General features: G+C 48.2%; 1 protein-coding gene across 2 annotated transcripts; it reads right to left on the bottom strand.

The window, feature by feature from the left end:
- Positions 1-872: 872 nt before the first annotated feature.
- treh (trehalase (brush-border membrane glycoprotein)) lies at positions 873-23,750 on the bottom strand. Of its 2 annotated transcripts, XM_045724938.1 has the most exons (15): positions 23,477-23,750; positions 22,977-23,077; positions 22,394-22,538; positions 21,524-21,611; positions 19,433-19,533; positions 12,589-12,681; positions 9,842-9,958; positions 7,894-8,016; positions 7,690-7,739; positions 7,365-7,565; positions 6,597-6,814; positions 2,858-2,969; positions 2,616-2,728; positions 2,130-2,183; positions 873-1,234 (listed from the first exon to the last, which is right to left on the bottom strand). In XM_045724938.1, exons 1-15 carry the CDS (start codon positions 23,602-23,604, stop codon positions 1,079-1,081), a joined length of 1,800 nt encoding a protein of 599 aa, XP_045580894.1. In that variant the 5' UTR covers positions 23,605-23,750; the 3' UTR covers positions 873-1,078. The 2 variants fall into 2 exon arrangements, with proteins under 2 accessions (XP_045580894.1, XP_045580895.1); XM_045724939.1 differs by lacking the exons at positions 9,842-9,958; positions 12,589-12,681; positions 19,433-19,533 and adding an exon at positions 9,334-9,395.
- Positions 23,751-24,331: the final 581 nt, after the last annotated feature.

Genomic DNA, 24,331 nt, shown 5'->3' with positions numbered 1-24,331 from the left:
AACCAATCACTGCACATCTCACACCACTAGACCTGATTGGATTATCTTTAAACCAATCACTGCACATCTCACACCACCAGATCTGATTATCTTTAAACCAATCACTGCACATCTCACACCACTAGACCTGATTGGATTATCTTTAAACCAATCACTGCACATCTCACACTACTAGATCTGATTATCTTTAAACCAATCACTGCACATCTCACACCACTAGACCTGATTGGATTATCTTTAAACCAATCACTGCACAAAACACACTACTAGATCTGATTGGATTATCTTTAAACCAATCCCTGCACCTCACACCACCAGACCTGATTGGATTATCTTTAAACCAATCCCTGCACATCTCACACCACTAGACCTGATTGGATTACCTTTAAACCAATCACTGCACATCTCACACCACCAGATCTGATTATCTTTAAACCAATCACTGCACATCTCACACCACCAGATCTGATTGGATTACCTTTAAACCAAATCACTGCCCATCTCATACTCTGTCTACGTCCTAAATAACTCACTATCCTCTTTACTAGGGCCCTGGGGCCCTGGTCGAGAGTAGTTCACCCTATAAGGGAACGGGGTTCCATTTGACTTGCAGTTCGTAATGGAAATGCTTCCTGACACACCGGGAGTTCAGCTACAGGGAAATACCCTTTACTTGGATGAAAATAATTACTGTTTGTGATTTCAGTTCAATATCAGCTACCATGATAATCATGTGTGTAAGGTGTGTGTGTGTGTGTGTCAGTTTAATATCAAGCAGTGAGAACACTCATAGCCTACGATAGATATTGGCGCGCGCACACACACACACACACACACACCCTTCACTATGATAGTTAGCAGGGGAAACCGAGACAGTTTAAATGATCTTTATTTTCAGACTCTGTCCAGTTTTAACCATCATCATCCTCCTCTAAGCATTAACATTTTAAAAGCTCCCGAAGTGAAGTTTCCAACGAACGTACAGATTTAGGATCAGCTTACTCCGCCACGATCCTAACGATTAGCTGGGAGAACTGACCCGAGATCAGCGTCTAGGGGCAACTCCACCCGTTGTATTTCATAGGAACAGAGTTTGGGCTGAGCAGAGCAGGGCCACAGAGACGCTGATGCTTAAACACGAGGTGAAGCCGTTTCCACTGCTACCAGAGGTGAGCCGGTCACCATACTGAGACAGGAGCTGGAGGGCCACACCATTAGTCCAGCCAAATCCCAACTACAACACAGACACAGAGAGAGAACACAGAGAGAGAGACACAGAGAGAGAGACACAGAGAGAGAGACACAGAGAGAGAGACACAGAGAGAGAGACACAGAGAGAGAGACACAGAGAGAGAGACACAGAGAGAGAGACACAGAGAGAGAGACACAGAGAGAGAGACACAGAGAGAGAGACACAGAGAGAGACACAGAGAGAGAGACACAGAGAGAGACACACAGAGAGACACACAGAGAGACACACAGAGAGAGACACACAGAGAGACACACAGAGAGACACACAGAGAGAGACACAGAGAGACACACAGAGAGAGAACACAGAGAGAGACACAGAGAGAGACACAGAGAGACACAGAGAGAGACACAGAGAGAGACACAGAGAGAGACACAGAGAGAGACAGAGAGAGACACAGAGAGAGACAGAGAGAGACAGAGAGAGACAGAGAGAGACAGAGAGAGACAGAGAGAGACAGACACACAGAGGCAGACAGACACACAGAGGCAGACAGACACACAGAGGCAGACAGACACACAGAGGCAGACAGACACACAGAGGCAGACAGACACACAGAGGCAGACAGACACACAGAGGCAGACAGACACACAGAGGCAGACAGACACACAGAGGCAGACAGACACACAGAGGCAGACAGACACACAGAGGCAGACAGACACACAGAGGACAGACAGACACACAGAGGACAGACAGACACAAAGAGAGACAGACAGACACACAGAGACAGACAGACACACAGAGAGAGACAGACACACAGAGAGAGACAGACACATACAAAAGACTAGATAAGAGATCAACGTTTCCATTTTGCCATTTGAGTCATTTAGCAGACGCTCTTATCCAGAGCAACTTTTTAAGATGAGATGAGATATTATACCTGAACTTCATATTCTCCTCCTCCGCCCGGCTTCCCATCTCCGTTCACATCATACTGACAGAGAGAGAAAAACAAACCCCACATATGTTGAGCTTTTATTAAAAGGCACAATGTGTACGTGTTGTGGATATACTGTCATTGTGGACTCTCCTAGATTTTTATTGATTTATTTCACCTTTATTTAACCAGGTAGGCAAGTTGAGAACAATTTCTCATTTACAACTGCGATGCAGATTTAGGGATCAGCATTTCCCTCCCCTAATCCCAACCATTAGTGGGGGGAAATGCTAAACCGACACATGAACAACATCTAGGGGGAGGCAAATAGATTTAGCCACCTAAAACTTTGTGGTGGGGAAATATATATATATATATTTGCGGGCTGGTTTTGGACCGCGGGGCCAGGCCCTATTACCAACCCTCGTCTAGGGGCAACATCACCCTGCACCTCATTGTGGTCACACACAAGATGAAACCTTAAATCACCTTCTCAAACATGGCTTCGTACTTGACATAGGTCAGCCAATTGGTTCTGATCCAGCGCTGAGCCAAATCAAACCCCAGCTCTCTAGCTTCCTGTGAGGGTAGACTGGACAGGCCTGATTGGAAGATAACAGAGTTACAGATTACACAGGCATGATAGTGCACCTTATTAGGGAATGGGGGTTGTCATTTGGGATGTTGCAGATGCAAACACGTAACCCATATCAGGGTTAACTAGGTCCTACCTTGGATGAGTATGTGTTGCAGAGGGGGCCATGCGTTGGGGTAGTCCCACTGCTGACCACTGTCAACCAGGGACGTAGGGACACCGTTAGGAAACGCAAGACCGCCACTAGTCTACGGAGGGAGGGAGGGAGGGAGGGAGGGAGGGAGGGAGGGAGGGAGGGAGGGAGGGAGGGAGGGAGGGAGGGAGGGAGGGAGGGGAGAATTTTTATTATATTTTATTTAACCCCTCCACTTTGGAGGACGAATATTTTTTTGTTTTTTACTGCTTTTTTGCTACAGATAGAGTTGAAGTCAGAAGTTCACATACACCTTAGCCAAATACATTTATGAATTTTGGCCCATTCCTCCTGACAGAGCTGGTGTAACAGTCAGGTTTGTAGGCCTCCTTGCTGGCACACACTTTTTCAGTTCTGCCCACACATGTTCTATAGGATTGAGGTCACGGCTTTGTGATGGCCACTCCAATACCTTGAATTTGTTGTCCTTAACCTCTATGGGCTAGGTGGGACGCTTGCGTCCCACCTACTCAACAGCCAGTGTAATCCCGTGGCGCGTTATTCAAATACCTTAGAAATGCAAAACCTTCAATTTTTCAAAAATATGACTATTTTACACCATTTTAAAGATAAGACTCTCGTTAATCTAACCACACTGTCCGATTTCAAAAAGGCTTTACAACGAAAGCAAAACATTAGATTATGTCAGCAGAGTACCCAGCCAGAAATAATCAGACACCCATTTTTCAAGCTAGCATATAATGTCACATAAACCCAAACCACAGCTAAATGTAGCACTAACCTTTGATGATCTTCATCAGATGACAACCCTAGGACATTATGTTATACAATACATGCATGTTTTGTTCAATCAAGTTCATATTTATATCAAAAACCAGCTTTTTACATTAGCATGTGACTAGCATGTGACTAGCATTCCCACCGAACACTGCCGGTGAATTTACTAAATTACTCACGATAAACGTTCACAAAAAGCATAACAATTATTTTAAGAATTATAGATACAGAACTCCTCTATGCACTCGATATGTCCGATTTTAAAAGAACTTTTCGGTGAAAGCACATTTTGCAATATTCTCAGTAGATAGCCCGGCATCACAGGGCTAGCTATTTAGACACCCAGCAAGTTTAGCACTCATCAAAGTCAGATTTACTATAAGAAAAATGTTATTACCTTTGCTGTCTTCGTCAGAATGCACTCCCAGGACTTCTACTTCAATAACAAATGTTGGTTTGGTCCAAAATAATCCATCGTTATATCCAAACAGCGGCGTTTTGTTTGTGCGTTCAAGACACTATCCGAAAGGGTAAATAAGGGTGGCGAGCATGGCGCATTTCGTGACAAAAAAATTCTAAATATTCCATTACCGTACTTCGAAGCATGTCAACCGCTGTTTAAAATCAATTTTTATGCCATTTTTCTCATAAAAAAGCGATAATATTCCGACTGGGAATCTGCGTTTAGGTAAACAGACAAAAGAAAAGAAAGCATTCGGTCGACTCGGGCACGCGCCTAAGCCCATAGTACCCTGATCGGCCACTTGCCAAAAGCGATAAAGTGTTTCAGCCAGAGCCTGCCTCGATATCGTTCAGCTTTTTCCCGGGCTCTGAGAGCCTATGGGAGCCGTAGGAAGTGTCACGTTATTGCAAAGATCCTCAGTCTTCAATAAAAAGAGCCAAGATGAAACACTACTTCTCAGGCCACTTCCTGCATGAAATCTTCTCAGGTTTTGGCCTGCCATAGGAGTTCTGTTATACTCACAGACACCATTCAAACAGTTTTAGAAACTTTAGGGTGTTTTCTATCCAAAGCCAATAATTATATGCATATTCTAGTTACTGGGCAGGATTAGTAACCAGATTAAATCGGGTACGTTTTTTATCCGGCTGTGTCAATACTGCCCCCTAGCCCTAACAGGTTAAGCCATTTTGGCACAACTTTGGAAGTATGCTTGGGGTCATTGTCCATGTGGAAGACCCATTGAAGACCAAGCTTTAACTTCCTGACTGATGTCTGAGATGTTGCTTCAATATATCCACATAATTTTCCTCCCTCGTGATGCCATCTATTTTGTGAAGTGCACCAGTCCCTCCTGCAGCAAAGCACCCACACAACATGATGCTGCCACCCCCGTGCTTCACGGTTGGGATGGTGTTCTTCGGCTTGCAAGCCTCCCCCTTCTTCCTCCAAACAGAAGCTTTTAAAGCCATGACATAATTTTCTGGAATTTTCCAAGCTGTTTAAAGGCACAGTCAACTTAGTGTATGTAAACTTCTGACCCACTGGAATTGTGATACAGTGAATTATAAGTGAATTAATCTGTCTGTAAACAACTGTTGGAAAAATTACTTGTGTCATGCACAAAGTAGATGTCCTAACCGACTTGCCAAAACTATAGTTTGTTAACAAGAAATGTGTGGAGTGGTTGAAAAACGAGTTTTAATGACTCCAACCTCAGTGTACGTAGACTTATGACTTCTACTGTACATACGTTACCTGTACATTTTACATACATGGTACTTTTATATATAACAACAATACATTACCAAACAAACTCTTTAATCCCACCCCTCAGCCACTCTCAGCCCATCCCACCTATCACCATCGACCTCAGCTCTTTAATCCCACCCCTCAGCCCATCCCACCTATCACCATAGACCTCAGCTCTTTAATCCCACCCCTCAGCCACTCTCAGCCCATCCCACCCATCACCATAGACCTCAGCTCTTTAATCCCACCCCTCAGCCACTCTCAGCCCATCCCACCTATCACCATAGACCTCAGCTCTTTAATCCCACCCCTCAGCCACTCTCAGCCCATCCCACCTATCACCATAGACCTCAGCTCTTTAATCCCACCCCTCAGCCACTCTCAGCCCATCCCACCTATCACCATAGACCTCAGCTCTTTAATCCCACCCCTCAGCCACTCTCAGCCCATCCCACCCATCACCATAGACCTCAGCTCTTTAATCCCACCCCTCAGCCACTCTCAGCCCATCCCACCTATCACCATAGACCTCAGCTCTTTAATCCCACCCCTCAGCCACTCTCAGCCCATCCCACCTATCACCATAGACCTCAGCTCTTTAATCCCACCCCTCAGCCACTCTCAGCCCATCCCACCTATCACCATAGACCTCAGCTCTTTAATCCCACCCCTCAGCCACTCTCAGCCCATCCCACCTATCACCATAGACCTCAGCTCTTTAATCCCACCCCTCAGACACTCTCAGCCCATCCCACCTATCACCATAGACCTCAGCTCTTTAATACCACCACTCAGCCACTCTCAGCCCATCCCACCTATCACCATAGACCTCAGCTCTTTAATCCCACCACTCAGCCACTCTCAGCCCATCCCACCTATCACCATAGACCTCAGCTCTTTAATCCCACCCCTCAGCCACTCTCAGCCCATCCCACCCATCACCATAGACCTCAGCTCTTTAATCCCACCCCTCAGCCACTCTCAGCCCATCCCACCTATCACCATAGACCTCAGCTCTTTAATCCCACCCCTCAGCCCATCCCACCTATCACCATAGGGAGGAAGTTAACACTAACTATTATAAACACACATCGCTACAGTAACTCAATGGGTGTGTGTATTGTTCAGTGACAAATCAATGTACATACTCTTTCAGTCACAGTATTTCAACAGGACAATGATTTTTTTTCACAGAGAGTGAGAGATCTCGGCACCAGCAAGCTAACTAACCTGTAGATAGTGTACTGCCTTCTGTCCCATGGAAGGCTGGGAGTAGCAGCCTGCCCAGATCGGGGCCAGGTTAGTGGGGTAGAATGCAGGGTGGGAGGTGTTGGTTACAAGGCTGTAGTCCAACCAGACTCCCATCTCCTCATCCCACAGCACTGCCTCTATGGCCTCTTGTCTGGCTGACGCAGCTTTGTCATAGCGCGTTGCTTCAGGCTCATTACCTGGAACAACAGATTATACAGGACTTTTACAGGACCACATGACCTGCTGACAAATATCTCTGGGCCTATGGCTACAGCTAGGGCCCAGAGGAAACAGCTAGGGCCCAGAGGAAACAGCTAGGGCCCAGAGGAAACAGCTAGGGCCCAGAGGAAACAGCTAGGGCCCAGAGGTTATAACTAGGACCCAGAGGTTACAACTAGGACCCAGAGGTTACAACTAGGACCCAGAGGTTATAACTAGGACCCAGAGGTTACAACTAGGACCCAGAGGTTACAACTAGGACCCAGAGGTTACAACTAGGACCCAGAGGTTATAACTAGGACCCAGAGGTTATAACTAGGACCCAGAGGTTATAACTAGGACCCAGAGGTTATAACTAGGACCCAGAGGTTATAACTAGGACCCAGAGGTTATAACTAGGACCCAGAGGTTATAACTAGGACCCAGAGGTTATAACTAGGACCCAGAGGTTATAACTAGGACAGGTGGTAAAGAAAATTCCTGCCGCTAGCTAGTCAAAGGTGATAAGCTGCAAGTCTTTCTCCTCACCCAGCGTCCTGTAGAAGTGAGCCAGTGTCCTCTCGTTGCGACAGAGCAGAGCGTTGAGGTCTGTAGGAATGAGCAGAGTGGTTCTGGTGTCTCTCAGAGATCCGTTGTTGTTCCCCAAGCCGTCCACAAACCAGCGAGACGAGAAGTCCCACCCGGACTCCGCTCCTGAATGCAGCTCTTTCCACAGCCTCTCTGCAGCATCTGAGCACAGAGAGGAGGACGCAGGTAAAGGCAGGGTCTCAAAGGGCTTCACTCTATTCTAAAGTACACCGCTTCAGACCAACCCAATAGACAGTGTGTTCATGAAGTAGGGGAGAACGTTTACCTTGGGTCAGACCTTCAGCCAGCTCTACATCATCACTGTAGGACTCTGGTCTGGAAGTAAAGTAACAGACACAACACAGACACACACAAACAAATCACCTCCAAAAATACATGCACGTGGGTTGGATTTTGTGTTGTAACAGACGGACAAATAAAGGTGTGTATTGTGTTGGGATGAGGGTAATTTTCCTGTTGTGTTACATACCTGGGCAGGCCGACCTGTACATCAAAGCGGTTCAGAACATGCTTAATCCCATTCACTTCAACGGCCACAGAGCGGTTCTGCATCCAGAACAGGTACTCCTTCTCTAGGGCTGGCAGAGCAGTCCTACACAGTAGAGTAGGATGGGATTATAATCTAGGGCTGGCAGAGCAGTCCTACACAGTAGAGTAGGTTGGGATTATAATCTTGGGCTGGCAGAGCAGTCCTACACAGTAGAGTAGGATGGGATTATAATCTAGGGCTGGCAGAGCAGTTTTACACAGTAGAGTAGGTTGGGATTATAATCTAGGGCTGGCAGAGCAGTCCTACACAGTAGAGTAGGTTGGGATTATAATCTAGGGCTGGCAGAGCAGTCCTACACAGTAGAGTAGGTTGGGATTATAATCTAGGGCTGGCAGAGCAGTCCTAAACAGTAGAGTAGGTTGGGATTATAATCTAGGGCTGGCAGAGCAGTCCTACACAGTAGAGTAGGTTGGGATTATAATCTAGGGCTGGCAGAGCAGTCCTACACAGTAGAGTAGGTTGGGATTATAATCTATGGCTGGCAGAGCAGTCCTACACAGTAGAGTAGGTTGGGATTATAATCTAGGGCTGGCAGAGCAGTCCTACACAGTAGAGTAGGTTGGGATTATAATCTAGGGCTGGCAGAGCAGTCCTACACAGTAGAGTATGATGGGATTATAATCTAGGGCTGGCAGAGCAGTCCTACACAGTAGAGTAGGTTGGGATTATAATCTAGGGCTGGCAGAGCAGTCCTACACAGTAGAGTAGGATGGGATTATGATCTAGGGCTGGCAGAGCAGTCCTACACAGTAGAGTAGGTTGGGATTATAATCTAGGGCTGGCAGAGCAGTCCTACACAGTAGAGTAGGTTGGGATTATAATCTAGGGCTGGCAGAGCAGTCCTACACAGTAGAGTAGGTTGGGATTATAATCTAGGGCTGGCAGAGCAGTCCTAAACAGTAGAGTAGGTTGTGATTATAATCTAGGGCTGGCAGAGCAGTCCTACACAGTAGAGTAGGTTGGGATTATAATCTAGGGCTGGCAGAGCAGTCCTACACAGTAGAGTAGGTTGGGATTATAATCTAGGGCTGGCAGAGCAGTCCTAAACAGTAGAGTAGGTTGTGATTATAATCTAGGGCTGGCAGAGCAGTCCTACACAGTAGAGTAGGTTGGGATTATAATCTAGGGCTGGCAGAGCAGTCCTACACAGTAGAGTAGGTTGGGATTATAATCTAGGGCTGGCAGAGCAGTCCTACACAGTAGAGTAGGTTGGGATTATAATCTAGGGCTGGCAGAGCAGTCCTACACAGTAGAGTAGGTTGGGATTATAATCCAAATGGAAGACTACTGAGATTTGATACTCTTTTTTCGGTTGTGTGGTAAAAGAGTTGATATTTTGATAGTATGATATGAACGGACAAACAGTGCATGACTCCTTTTCCCGGGCTGGACTCTCGTTGGCTCGAGGCACGGGACTTTTCCTGAGGAACCAGAGCTCATGGTTTGTTATGTCATTATGTGTGTGATCATTTCTGTTATCAATACAACCCACGCAAAAGAACACAGTTGTTTTGAAGTTATTTCCAATCTTTTAAGGGTTTAATGAATAGAGTATTTCCATTCTGACTTGTACATGAGTCCTTCGTATTGGTGTAGACTGGAAGGACCAGACAGGACTCATTCCCTCCCAAACAAAAAGGAGAAATCTATATTTTCTCTGGTAGGCACAACCTACGTGTCTCCCCTACAAACAACAACCTCAAGTCAAAACCGTTCCAACCTGAACAGAGAGTTCCGCCATCTTTTAAAATGGACGCCATTGTAATCACATCCATTCATGACAAGCTCTAGTCAGAAACAAAATGGTGGGCAAAAAGGAATCGGTACCTGAGGAAATCTTTGTGTTTAGCGGTCTGATATGAACTACCTGAGGAAATCTTTGTCGTTAGTGGTCTGATAGTAACTCTCCACCATCAGAGACAGGAAGGGGGGCTGACTGCGACGCTCGTAGTAAACTCTGGCCCCATTGGGGATGAAACCATATCTGGAGAGGAAAAAATAAAATCTAGATATTACAAAAAGACATACTGGCTCAATTCCATCCGTTTTGCATCTTTCATTTGATGATTTTAAAATGCATTGTATCCAGATTTTTGGTTGTAATTGTGTTTTTTTTTAAATTGTCAAACAAAATCATATAAAATCGTATTGTATACACTGCATTCGGAAAGTATTCAGACCACTTGACTTTTTCCACATTACAGGCTTATTCTAAAATCGATTAAATTGTTGTTTTTTTTCCCCCTCATCAATCTACACACAATACCCCATAACAAAGCAAAAACTGGTTTTTAGACATTTTTGCTAATGTATTAAAAATAAAACATTTACGTAAGTATTCAGAGCCTTGACTCAGCACCTTGTTGAAGCTCCTTTGGCAGCGATTACAGCCTCGAGTCTTCTTGGGTGTGACGCTACAAGCTTGCCCGATCTGTATTTGGGGAGTTTCTCTCATTCTTCTCTGCAGATCCTCTCAAGCTCTGTCAGGTTGGATGGGGAGCGTTGCTGCACAGCTATTTTCAGGTCTCTCCAGAGATTTTTGATTGGGTACAAGTCCGGGCTCTGGCTGGGCCACTCAAGGACATTCAGAGACTTGTCCTGTGTGCTTAGGGTTGATGTCCTCTTGGAAGATCAAGTTGTAGAAACATCTCAAGGATGATCAATGGAAACAGGAAGCACCTGAGTTCAATTTTCTCAAAGCAAAAGGTCTGAATACTTATGTCAATAAGGTATCTGTTTTTATGTTTAATACATTTGCACAACAAAAGAAAAACAGTTCTTGCTTTGTTATTATGGGGTATTGTGTGAAGATTGATGAGGGAATCCATTTTAGAATAAGGCTGTAACATAAAAAAAATGTGGAAAAAGTCAAGAGGCCTGAATAATCTGACTATACTGTTAATGGCTGTCCCTGAGCCAATCAGAGATTCAGGAGTCAGTTCTAGCATCTATCACACACAGCATCCGGGTTCATGGAGGGAGTCCTTAATATTCAGGGAGTTGGCATGACCTACCTCTTTGGTGGTGAGTAGACATGACAGACAGATGGACAGACAGACATGACAGGCAGATGGACGGATGGACAGACATGACAGGCAGATGGACGGATGGACAGACAAGACAGACAGACCAGACAGACGGACGGATGGACAGACAAGACAGACAGACAGACCAGACAGACAGGCTGACGGACAGACCAGACAGGCTGATGGACAGACAAGACAGGCTGATGGACAGACAAGACAGGCTGATGGACAGACAAGACAGGCTGATGGACAGACAAGACAGGCTGATGGACAGACAAGACAGACCGACCAGACAGACCAGACAGGCTGATGGACAGACAAGACAGACCGACCAGACAGACCAGACAGGCTGACGGACAGACCAGACAGGCTGACGGACAGACAAGACAGGCTGATGGACAGACAAGACAGACCAGACAGGCTGATGGACAGACAAGACAGACAGACCAGACAGACCAGACAGGCTGATGGACAGACAAGACAGACCAGACAGGCTGATGGACAGACAGACTGACCAGACCAGACAAGACAGGCTGATGGACAGACCAGACAGGCTGATGGACAGACCAGACAGGCTGATGGACAGACAAGACAGACCAGACAGGCTGATGGACAGACAAGACAGACCAGACCAAGACAGGCTGATGGACAGACCAGACAGGCTGATGGACAGACAAGACAGACCAGACCAAGACAGGCTGATGGACAGACCAGGACAGGCTGATGGACAGACCAGACAGGCTGACGGACGGACCAGGACAGACCGGACAGACAGACCGGACGGACCAGGACGGACAGGCTGACGGACGGACCAGGACGGACAGGCTGACGGACGGCCCAGACCGGACAGGCTGACGGACGGCCCAGACCGGACGGACCAGGACGGACAGGCTGACGGACGGACCAGGACGGACAGGCTGACGGACGGACCAGGACGGACAGGCTGACCAGACCGACAGGCTGACCGACGGACCAGACCGGACAGGCTGACCAGACCGGACAGGCTGACCGACGGACCAGACCGGACAGGCTGACCGACGGACCAGACCGGACAGGCTGACCGACGGACCAGACCGGACAGGCTGACCGACGGACCAGACCGGACAGGCTGACCGACGGACCAGACCCGACAGGCTGACCGACGGACCAGACCCGACAGGCTGACCGACGGACCAGACCCGACAGGCTGACCGACGGACCAGACCCGACAGGCTGACCGACGGACCAGACCCGACAGGCTGACCGACGGACCAGACCCGACAGGCTGACCGACGGACCAGACCCGACAGGCTGACCGACGGACCAGACCCGACAGGCTGACCGACGGACCAGACCCGACAGGCTGACCGACGGACCAGACCCGACAGGCTGACCGACGGACCAGACCCGACAGGCTGACCGACGGACCAGACCAGACCAGACCTGACCTGACCTGACCTGACCTGACCTGACCTGACATGACAAGCTGATGGACGGATGGACAGACAGACAGACATGACAGACATGACGGACGGATGGACAGACAGGCAGATGGACAGGCAGATGGACAGACAGCCAGCCAGCCAGCCAGCCAGCAGGTGCAGCTCACCGGTCGATGAGGTGGATAAAGTTGAGGATCATCCCACGGGCGGTGTCTGTCATCTCAGAGAGCAGGAGACCATTGATCACCCAGTAGGAGTCCCTGGGAGGAACAGAGAGCAGATCCACCTCACTGTCCCTGGTAATAATACACACTGGAGGTCTCTGAATGAACAGGCCAGTCTGTCCCCATAGAGGGCTCTGAGAGGTAAGGTCTCTGAATGAACAGGCCGGTCTGTCCCCATAGAGGGCTCTGAGAGGTAAGGTCTCTGAATGAACAGGCCAGTCTGTCCCCATAGAGGGCTCTGAGAGGTAAGGTCTCTGAATGAACAGGCCAGTCTGTCCCCATAGAGGGCTCTGAGAGGTAAGGTCTCTGAATGAACAGGCCAGTCTGTCCCCATAGAGGGCTCTGAGAGGTAAGGTCTCTGAATGAACAGGCCAGTCTGTCCCCATAGAGGGCTCTGAGAGGTAAGGTCTCTGAATGAACAGGCCAGTCTGTCCCCATAGAGGGCTCTGAGAGGTAAGGTCTCTGAATGAACAGGCCAGTCTGTCCCCATAGAGGGCTCTGAGAGGTAAGGTCTCTGAATGAACAGGCCAGTCTGTCCCCATAGAGGGCTCTGAGAGGTAAGGTCTCTGAATGAACAGGCCAGTCTGTCCCCATAGAGGGCTCTGAGAGGTAAGGTCTCTGAATGAACAGGCCAGTCTGTCCCCATAGAGGGCTCTGAGAGGTAAGGTCTCTGAATGAACAGGCCAGTCTGTCCCCATAGAGGGCTCTGAGAGGTAAGGTCTCTGAATGAACAGGCCAGTCTGTCCCCATAGAGGGCTCTGAGAGGTAAGGTCTCTGAATGAACAGGCCAGTCTGTCCCCATAGAGGGCTCTGAGAGGTAAGGTCTCTGAATGAACAGGTCGGTCTGTCCCCATAGAGGGCTCTGAGAGGTAAGGTCTCTGAATGAACAGGCCAGTCTGTCCCCATAGAGGGCTCTGAGAGGTAAGGTCTCTGAATGAACAGGCCAGTCTGTCCCCATAGAGGGCTCTGAGAGGTAAGGTCTCTGAATGAACAGGCCGGTCTGTCCCCATAGAGGGCTCTGAGAGGTAAGGTCTCTGAATGAACAGGCCGGTCTGTCCCCATAGAGGGCTCTGAGAGGTAAGGTCTCTGAATGAACAGGCCAGTCTGTCCCCATAGAGGGCTCTGAGAGGTAAGGTCTCTGAATGAACAGGCCGGTCTGTCCCCATAGAGGGCTCTGAGAGGTAAGGTCTCTGAATGAACAGGCCAGTCTGTCCCCATAGAGGGCTCTGAGAGGTAAGGTCTCTGAATGAACAGGCCAGTCTGTCCCCATAGAGGGCTCTGAGAGGTAAGGTCTCTGAATGAACAGGCCAGTCTGTCCCCATAGAGGGCTCTGAGAGGTAAGGTCTCTGAATGAACAGGCCAGTCTGTCCCCATAGAGGGCTCTGAGAGGTAAGGTCTCTGAATGAACAGGCCAGTCTGTCCCCATAGAGGGCTCTGAGAGGTAAGGTCTCTGAATGAACAGGCCAGTCTGTCCCCATAGAGGGCTCTGAGAGGTAAGGTCTCTGAATGAACAGGCCAGTCTGTCCCCATAGAGGGCTCTGAGAGGTAAGGTCTCTGAATGAACAGGCCAGTCTGTCCCCATAGAGGGCTCTGAGAGGTAAGGTCTCTGAATGAACAGGCCAGTCTGTCCCCATAGAGGGCTCTGAGAGGTAAGGTCTCTGAATGAACAGGCCAGTCTGTCCCCATAGAGGGCTCTGAGAGGTAAGGTCTCTGAATGAACAGGCCAGTCTGTCCCCATAGAGGGCTCTGAGAGGTAAGGTCTCTGAATGAACAGGCCAGTCTGTCCCCATAGAGGGCTCTGAGAGGTAAGGTCTCTGAATGAACAGGCCAGTCTGTCCCCATAGAGGGCTCTGAGAGGTAAGGTCTCTGAATGAACAGGCCAGTCTGTCCCCATAGAGGGCTCTGAGAGGTAAGGTCTCTGAATGAACAGGCCGGTCTGTCCCCATAGAGGGCTCTGAGAGGTAAGGTCTCTGAATGAACAGGCCAGTCTGTCCCCATAGAGGGCTCTGAGAGGTAAGGTCTCTGAATGAACAGGCCGGTCTGTCCCCATAGAGGGCTCTGAGAGGTAAGGTCTCTGAATGAACAGGCCAGTCTGTCCCCATAGAGGGCTCTGAGAGGTAAGGTCTCTGAATGAACAGGCCAGTCTGTCCCCATAGAGGGCTCTGAGAGGTAAGGTCTCTGAATGAACAGGCCAGTCTGTCCCCATAGAGGGCTCTGAGAGGTAAGGTCTCTGAATGAACAGGCCAGTCTGTCCCCATAGAGGGCTCTGAGAGGTAAGGTCTCTGAATGAACAGGCCAGTCTGTCCCCATAGAGGGCTCTGAGAGGTAAGGTCTCTGAATGAACAGGCCAGTCTGTCCCCATAGAGGGCTCTGAGAGGTAAGGTCTCTGAATGAACAGGCCAGTCTGTCCCCATAGAGGGCTCTGAGAGGTAAGGTCTCTGAATGAACAGGCCAGTCTGTCCCCATAGAGGGCTCTGAGAGGTAAGGTCTCTGAATGAACAGGCCAGTCTGTCCCCATAGAGGGCTCTGAGAGGTAAGGTCTCTGAATGAACAGGCCAGTCTGTCCCCATAGAGGGCTCTGAGAGGTAAGGTCTCTGAATGAACAGGCCAGTCTGTCCCCATAGAGGGCTCTGAGAGGTAAGGTCTCTGAATGAACAGGCCAGTCTGTCCCCATAGAGGGCTCTGAGAGGTAAGGTCTCTGAATGAACAGGCCAGTCTGTCCCCATAGAGGGCTCTGAGAGGTAAGGTCTCTGAATGAACAGGCCAGTCTGTCCCCATAGAGGGCTCTGAGAGGTAAGGTCTCTGAATGAACAGGCCAGTCTGTCCCCATAGAGGGCTCTGAGAGGTAAGGTCTCTGAATGAACAGGCCAGTCTGTCCCCATAGAGGGCTCTGAGAGGTAAGGTCTCTGAATGAACAGGCCAGTCTGTCCCCATAGAGGGCTCTGAGAGGTAAGGTCTCTGAATGAACAGGCCAGTCTGTCCCCATAGAGGGCTCTGAGAGGTAAGGTCTCTGAATGAACAGGCCAGTCTGTCCCCATAGAGGGCTCTGAGAGGTAAGGTCTCTGAATGAACAGGCCAGTCTGTCCCCATAGAGGGCTCTGAGAGGTAAGGTCTCTGAATGAACAGGCCAGTCTGTCCCCATAGAGGGCTCTGAGAGGTAAGGTCTCTGAATGAACAGGCCAGTCTGTCCCCATAGAGGGCTCTGAGAGGTAAGGTCTCTGAATGAACAGGCCAGTCTGTCCCCATAGAGGGCTCTGAGAGGTAAGGTCTCTGAATGAACAGGCCAGTCTGTCCCCATAGAGGGCTCTGAGAGGTAAGGTCTCTGAATGAACAGGCCAGTCTGTCCCCATAGAGGGCTCTGAGAGGTAAGGTCTCTGAATGAACAGGCCAGTCTGTCCCCATAGAGGGCTCTGAGAGGTAAGGTCTCTGAATGAACAGGCCAGTCTGTCCCCATAGAGGGCTCTGAGAGGTAAGGTCTCTGAATGAACAGGCCAGTCTGTCCCCATAGAGGGCTCTGAGAGGTAAGGTCTCTGAATGAACAGGCCAGTCTGTCCCCATAGAGGGCTCTGAGAGGTAAGGTCTCTGAATGAACAGGCCAGTCTGTCCCCATAGAGGGCTCTGAGAGGTAAGGTCTCTGAATGAACAGGCCAGTCTGTCCCCATAGAGGGCTCTGAGAGGTAAGGTCTCTGAATGAACAGGCCAGTCTGTCCCCATAGAGGGCTCTGAGAGGTAAGGTCTCTGAATGAACAGGCCAGTCTGTCCCCATAGAGGGCTCTGAGAGGTAAGGTCTCTGAATGAACAGGCCAGTCTGTCCCCATAGAGGGCTCTGAGAGGTAAGGTCTCTGAATGAACAGGCCAGTCTGTCCCCATAGAGGGCTCTGAGAGGTAAGGTCTCTGAATGAACAGGCCAGTCTGTCCCCATAGAGGGCTCTGAGAGGTAAGGTCTCTGAATGAACAGGCCAGTCTGTCCCCATAGAGGGCTCTGAGAGGTAAGGTCTCTGAATGAACAGGCCAGTCTGTCCCCATAGAGGGCTCTGAGAGGTAAGGTCTCTGAATGAACAGGCCAGTCTGTCCCCATAGAGGGCTCTGAGAGGTAAGGTCTCTGAATGAACAGGCCAGTCTGTCCCCATAGAGGGCTCTGAGAGGTAAGGTCTCTGAATGAACAGGCCAGTCTGTCCCCATAGAGGGCTCTGAGAGGTAAGGTCTCTGAATGAACAGGCCAGTCTGTCCCCATAGAGGGCTCTGAGAGGTAAGGTCTCTGAATGAACAGGCCGGTCTGTCCCCATAGAGGGCTCTGAGAGGTAAGGTCTCTGAATGAACAGGCCGGTCTGTCCCCATAGAGGGCTCTGAGAGGTAAGGTCTCTGAATGAACAGGCCAGTCTGTCCCCATAGAGGGCTCTGAGAGGTAAGGTCTCTGAATGAACAGGCCAGTCTGTCCCCATAGAGGGCTCTGAGAGGTAAGGTCTCTGAATGAACAGGCCAGTCTGTCCCCATAGAGGGCTCTGAGAGGTAAGGTCTCTGAATGAACAGGCCAGTCTGTCCCCATAGAGGGCTCTGAGAGGTAAGGTCTCTGAATGAACAGGCCAGTCTGTCCCCATAGAGGGCTCTGAGAGGTAAGGTCTCTGAATGAACAGGCCAGTCTGTCCCCATAGAGGGCTCTGAGAGGTAAGGTCTCTGAATGAACAGGCCAGTCTGTCCCCATAGAGGGCTCTGAGAGGTAAGGTCTCTGAATGAACAGGCCAGTCTGTCCCCATAGAGGGCTCTGAGAGGTAAGGTCTCTGAATGAACAGGCCAGTCTGTCCCCATAGAGGGCTCTGAGAGGTAAGGTCTCTGAATGAACAGGCCAGTCTGTCCCCATAGAGGGCTCTGAGAGGTAAGGTCTCTGAATGAACAGGCCAGTCTGTCCCCATAGAGGGCTCTGAGAGGTAAGGTCTCTGAATGAACAGGCCAGTCTGTCCCCATAGAGGGCTCTGAGAGGTAAGGTCTCTGAATGAACAGGCCAGTCTGTCCCCATAGAGGGCTCTGAGAGGTAAGGTCTCTGAATGAACAGGCCGGTCTGTCCCCATAGAGGGCTCTGAGAGGTAAGGTCTCTGAATGAACAGGCCAGTCTGTCCCCATAGAGGGCTCTGAGAGGTAAGGTCTCTGAATGAACAGGCCAGTCTGTCCCCATAGAGGGCTCTGAGAGGTAAGGTCTCTGAATGAACAGGCCAGTCTGTCCCCATAGAGGGCTCTGAGAGGTAAGGTCTCTGAATGAACAGGCCAGTCTGTCCCCATAGAGGGCTCTGAGAGGTAAGGTCTCTGAATGAACAGGCCAGTCTGTCCCCATAGAGGGCTCTGAGAGGTAAGGTCTCTGAATGAACAGGCCAGTCTGTCCCCATAGAGGGCTCTGAGAGGTAAGGTCTCTGAATGAACAGGCCAGTCTGTCCCCATAGAGGGCTCTGAGAGGTAAGGTCTCTGAATGAACAGGCCAGTCTGTCCCCATAGAGGGCTCTGAGAGGTAAGGTCTCTGAATGAACAGGCCAGTCTGTCCCCATAGAGGGCTCTGAGAGGTAAGGTCTCTGAATGAACAGGCCAGTCTGTCCCCATAGAGGGCTCTGAGAGGTAAGGTCTCTGAATGAACAGGCCGGTCTGTCCCCATAGAGGGCTCTGAGAGGTAAGGTCTCTGAATGAACAGGCCAGTCTGTCCCCATAGAGGGCTCTGAGAGGTAAGGTCTCTGAATGAACAGGCCAGTCTGTCCCCATAGAGGGCTCTGAGAGGTAAGACCTCTGTGAACAGGCCCAGTCTGTCCCCATAGAGGGCTCTGAGAGGTAAGGTCTCTGAATGAACAGGCCCGGTCTGTCCCCATAGAGGGCTCTGAGAGGTAAGGTCTCTGAATGAACAGGCCAGTCTGTCCCCATAGAGGGCTCTGAGAGGTAAGGTCTCTGAATGAACAGGCCAGTCTGTCCCCATAGAGGGCCAGCATTAGTCAGACCCCCTAACCTGCCCAGTCTGTGTAGCCCTAGCCGCTAGTAGTCAGACCCTTTGGTAGTCCTGGCTATAGCTTGGGCTTGTGACCTGCCACGCTCAAAAAGCCTGGATGACCCCAAACATATATATACAATGAAATGGACAGGAGAGCTCTCCGAAAGGACACGTTTCAATCATTCATTTACTTACAACCGAAAAGCATCTATTGGCCAGATGGGTTCCTCAGTTTAACTCCCTTTCTGCTTTATCAGCCCTGGGGTGCCAGATGGGTTCCTCAGTTTAACTCCCTTTCTGCTTTATCAGCCCTGGGGTGCCAGATGGGTTCCTCAGTTTAACTCCCTTTCTGCTTTATCAGCCCTGGGGTGCCAGATGGGTTCCTCAGTTTAACTCCCTTTCTGCTTTATCATCCCTGGGGTGCCAGATGGGTTCCTCAGTTTAACTCCCTTTCTGCTTTATCAGCCCTGGGGTGCCAGATGGGTTCCTCAGTTTAACTCCCTTTCTGCTTTATCATCCCTGGGGTGCCAGATGGGTTCCTCAGTTTAACTCCCTTTCTGCTTTATCAGCCCTGGGGTGCCAGATGGGTTCCTCAGTTTAACTCCCTTTCTGCTTTATCAGCCCTGGGGTGCCAGATGGGTTGACCTTGACTTTCTGCATCTATTCCATTAGTCCCATAAGCACCAGGCAAGCTCAATCAATCCCAGATAAAATGATTTGAAAATGATTTGAAATAGTATTTGAACCAAGGTCTGCAATGCAGACAGAGGAGAAGGGAAAAAACCCCAGAGAGAGCAGTCCAGATAGAGTGCCAGCTTCACTGACCAGTAGTACAGTTCCCTGAAGCGTCCTCCAGGTACGACGAAAGGGTGGGGGGTGAAGATCTGAGAGTACTGTTCCGGGTGGGCCAAAGCATCACTACTGATCTGGTACACACACAAACAACTGAATTCACGTTAGCACTGCTCTGGTACACACACACACACACACACACACGTCATCATTGTTGACTACCACATCATATTTTACCAGACTTACTGTAAGTACACTACAGTACTATCAAACTATGAAAACACTACGTAGAATACGGAATGTATGAGGAGCCCCAAATTGGACCAATAGATCCTAGGCCTTGTCCGCTGTTTCACCACAGTAGATACATATGGCTGCCCAGAGATGGACTGATCCTAGACACTCTTCTCAATTTGAAAAAAGGCAACTACAAAAAAGAAGGTAAATCGACGAGAGGAGGGGCGAGGCGAGGCGAGGCGAGGAGAGGAGAGGAGAGGCGAGGCGAGGCGAGGCGAGGCGAGGCGAGGCGAGGCGAGGCGAGGCGAGGAGAGGAGAGGAGGGGCGAGGCGAGGCGAGGAGAGGCGAGGCGAGGCGAGGAGAGGAAAAAGTGGACGAAAATGCGCTTTAATGAAAATGAGACTCTCCTCCAATTGCACATCATCCGGCATGTGATAAACAAATGTTTCTAGTTGTGCCAGACGTTTTATAGATAAAGGAATACGTAGCATATCATTTTTAAAAGTTTGCACGCTTTTTCTCCAGTGAGAAAATAATAGCTTATTTTAAAAAGGGTTTCAAAAACTTCAGCAAAGGACCAGAGAGGAAGGAAAGAGGCTCCAGCTCGGTGGAAAATCTGTCTCCCGCCAGCAGATGGCGATGTGCTGTTTCTCCCACCCAGCAAGGAGGTCAATGAGAGTGTTGAATTTGGTCAACAACAACAAAAAAGTGAATGGCATTTTTTGCTACGTGAGGTTTATTTGCTCAAATAGATTTTTCGTAACACTTAAGTTGTTACCAGTGTACTGATATAAGTAGGATAGGTGACGTCCCAGCCACTTGGAGAAAGAAAAAAAAAAAAACATTTTATATCAGATGCATATTCAGAGCATGAGATTAGTAGCATACTCTCCTTTCAATACAGGCACTTCACATCAACAACCCACATCTGAATATTCAGAAAAAAGGATTTACAATAATGAAAATGTATCCACCAATCCAAAGAATGGGATGGGGGGAGGAGCTGGACAGTCCGCCATGACGCTTTGCGGACAACGACTCCCATTGTCACGGGGGGGAGAGACATGCATCTTGCTAGCAAATCTATCATCTCTGGACGACTCAGATACACTTGTGCCTCCTCCTGTGTCAATTATGTTAGAAGGAAAATGGAAGACGGTCGGTCCTCTCTTCCTGCTAGACTACTTTAGGCGAGGAAGCACAAGCGTATCCTGCCCGCTGAAAAGTTTGAATATCTGGCACATCTCCTTTTGAATTAGCTTTTGTTTCATCAGGAAAAAAAATGCACTCATTTAAAACGATATGCTACTTATCATTTATCTATGAATTGTCTTGCACGACTAACTTAATGTGTTTTTTGAACACTTTTACACATCTATTGTGGGATCCACCCCTGTAAAATACCAGTCGCCTAACGGCTCGCGAGCGGAGAATCTTCTCATTTCAAACAAGCGCATTTTCATCCAGACTCACTCTGCTTCCTTAACTTAGACGTTATTCAAAAGGAGGTGACAGAGGACAACAGGAGGTGACAGAGGACAACAGGAGGTACCAGAGGACAACAGGAGGTAACAGAGGACAACAGGAGGTGACAGAGGACAACAGGAGGTACCAGAGGACAGCAGGAGGTGCCAGAGGACAACAGGAGGTACCAGAGGACAACAGGAGGTGACAGAGGACAACAGGAGGTGACAGAGGACACAGGAGGTGACAGAGGACAACAGGAGGTGACAGAGGACAACAGGAGGTGACAGAGGACAGCAGGAGGTGACAGAGGACAACAGGAGGTGACAGAGGACAACAGGAGGTGACAGAGGACAACAGGAGGTGACAGAGGACAACAGGAGGTGAGTAAATCTAACCACAGGCCATAGCCTATGCGACCACCTTTCTCCCAAGAGACTTCCACAGCTGATGCAGCTTCTCGGCCCAGCTACGCAGTTCTGCGTCTGCTATTCCAGTCAGGAACTGTGGCCTGCACACAGAAAACATGACTTGTATTGGACAGAACAGACTACCTTCTTGAGTCCAAAATGGCACACTATTCCCTACAGAGTGCACTACTTATAGGGAAGAGAGAGCCATTTTGGACTCAAAAACATTTCATGCCTGATATAAATTATTCTCTGTTTTAGAATAATGGCTAAAGTGTTCCACTCTGAAATTGTAGGATAAGAGTGAAATGTTTGAGAAGATAAAACCAGGATGTGTGTAGATCAGTTAGAATTGTAATACTAGGGTATTATATTCTTTAGTAGAGATGTAAGCAGAGTGAAGTTGTAGAACAGATAATAGAAAATCATTAGAGGTTTTCAAACCAAGAGGGTCCCAATGGAGGGAGGGGAGGTGAAAGCCTTGAAGGATGTGACCAAATTCATGTTTTTTTGGTTAGTGGAAAAGTACTGGTTGTTTGAGCAAGTAGTAGTCTACATATAGGAATGTGTGTGTGTGTGTATGTGTGTGTGTGTGTGTGTGTGTGTGTGTGTGTGTGTGTGTGTGTGTGTGTGTGTGTGTGTGTGTGTGTATTATAAAAGGACTGGGTCCTCATTTATGACTTTAGAGTGCCCTCGTGAATAAACATTTTGACTATTGTAAAGCTGGGAATTCTGTCTTTCATTTAAACCAGAATTTTACAAACTCTGGGTTGCAGACTTGAGTAGATTAATTGAAGTTTATGAACATTGATAACAAAATTCTATATCAACGCCTCAGTTTGGTCAGGATCAATCAGTATGATTGGCTCTCTCTCTCTCTCACTTGTCATGCCAGTCAGATGGGGACCATGGCTCAAACTCCTTCCCTGGTTCTTCAAAGTACTTGTGAAGGAAGTCTCTCAGTACGGCAGGCGGGACAGAGTTAGGATCTCCGTGTGTCAGGTTGTGAAACGCTGTCAGGATAATATCTGAGGGTATGAAGGGAGGTGTACGGTTCTGGGGTCAATTCCATTTTCAATAGAGAAAATAAACGGATATTTTCACTTTACTTCCTCAATGGACTGGAATGAAATGTTGACATCTGATTAGGTGTGTGGAGAGATCGGAGTGAACTCAGATCAGTTGTTTTATATCACTACATGGACAGGAGAGACCTGATACTTTATCAACACTCCTACTGAGACGCTTGATAAATACGGCCCCAGACCTCAAGCAAAGAAACAGCAGACATTGGAGGCACAAAGCCTGTATTGGGACTGATTCCCCTACAAGACTTACCAGGGGCTAAATGATTCGCCTACAAGACTTACCAGGGGCCGACTGATTCCCCGACAAGACTTACCAGGGGCTGACTGATTCCCCTACAAGACTTACTAGGGGCCAAATGATTCCCCTACAAGACTTACCAGGGGCCGACTTCAGCTTCATATCCACAAAGTACTTGTCATCATCAAACAGTTTGGCCATCTGAACCTGCTTTAGGACGTCCCCATAACAGTAGATCTCGCTGAGAAGTTAATAATTAAATAAGGTTATCTGGATGACAGGTTAAACAATACCCATAAAATAACCTGCATCAAAACCTAGAATACAGCAATAAGATGCAGGTCAAATCAAACTTTAAATAAAGTGCATTTAAAATCCCAATCAAGTCCAATTTCTAAAAAGTCTGTGTTAATGTTTAAGCCTCTTTCAATAGAGCAAATCCAACTTCAGACAGTTTGCTGAGTTCTGTCAAAACGCCACGCATCAATTCAGTCACAAAACACACTTCCCCAAGGAACCAAAAGTTCAGCTTTTGAAACAGAGCAACATAGTTCGAGATCATTTATAATAGGTTCATAAAAAGCCCCCCCCCCAAAAAAAATGTCAATGTAGCAACAACAACAAAAGAATAGTGTGTTACCTGTCACAAGGTGGAGGCAAGGCACACCAGTAGAGAGGACAGAGGAACAGCACGAAACGGATCCACAAACACATCACCGCTGCTGGAAACCCTGCTCTCGCATTTAGAACGGAAGCACTGGCACTCATCTAGAATTACATACGGGTCAAAGTGCATATTGATGATCACATAACACATTCACTATCCAAAGAGGGGAAATAACAGGATGAGATCTCTACAGTTACAGCTCCTCCTGAGCGATAATGTCTGTCCCAAATAGAGATGAGCGATTAGCGCTTTTTAAGGTCGGTTTCAGTTCAATTATTACAAGATATATATATATTTTTTTTTTAAAAAGGTTAAATACACAATGTATTATGTAGTTTGAACGCTGTAACACAGAATAAAATATTAAGTCCCATGATAGTAGTGAGTGACTGCTCATTATGTAACCATCATTTATTCACATTAGTTGAATCAAATATTTCAGTGTTCGTTTATTTGATGCCTGATTTCATCCCAAGTCATCTGATCTCCATAGAGCTGCTGTCTTGACAAAAATCACTATTGATTTGTTCCAAAAATAAAGCCTCCTTTTAAGACTGCTGAATACCAACTATCAATCACTTCTGTAGATTATGTATTTTCAGGTAGAGATCCCTCATTCTTCCGTCTATTACATAACAGGCATAAAACAAACAGACTGCACAATGAGGAACGCAATGGATTGTGGTCATTGTAGTTAATAACCATGTTTTCTTGAACTAAACTGTGTTTAATGTTGGCCTGTTGGACACGACAAATTCCGACTAGAGCTCACAGTTGGGGCTTGATCCAGAGAAACTGCGCATTATGCACAGACTTTAAAATGTTTTA

Source organism: Salmo salar, chromosome ssa09, assembly GCF_905237065.1.
Source record: "Salmo salar chromosome ssa09, Ssal_v3.1, whole genome shotgun sequence".
Classification (NCBI taxonomy): domain Eukaryota; kingdom Metazoa; phylum Chordata; class Actinopteri; order Salmoniformes; family Salmonidae; genus Salmo; species Salmo salar.
The sequence above is the reverse complement of the archived record's forward strand: the minus strand, read 5'-3'. Positions and strand labels throughout refer to the sequence as shown.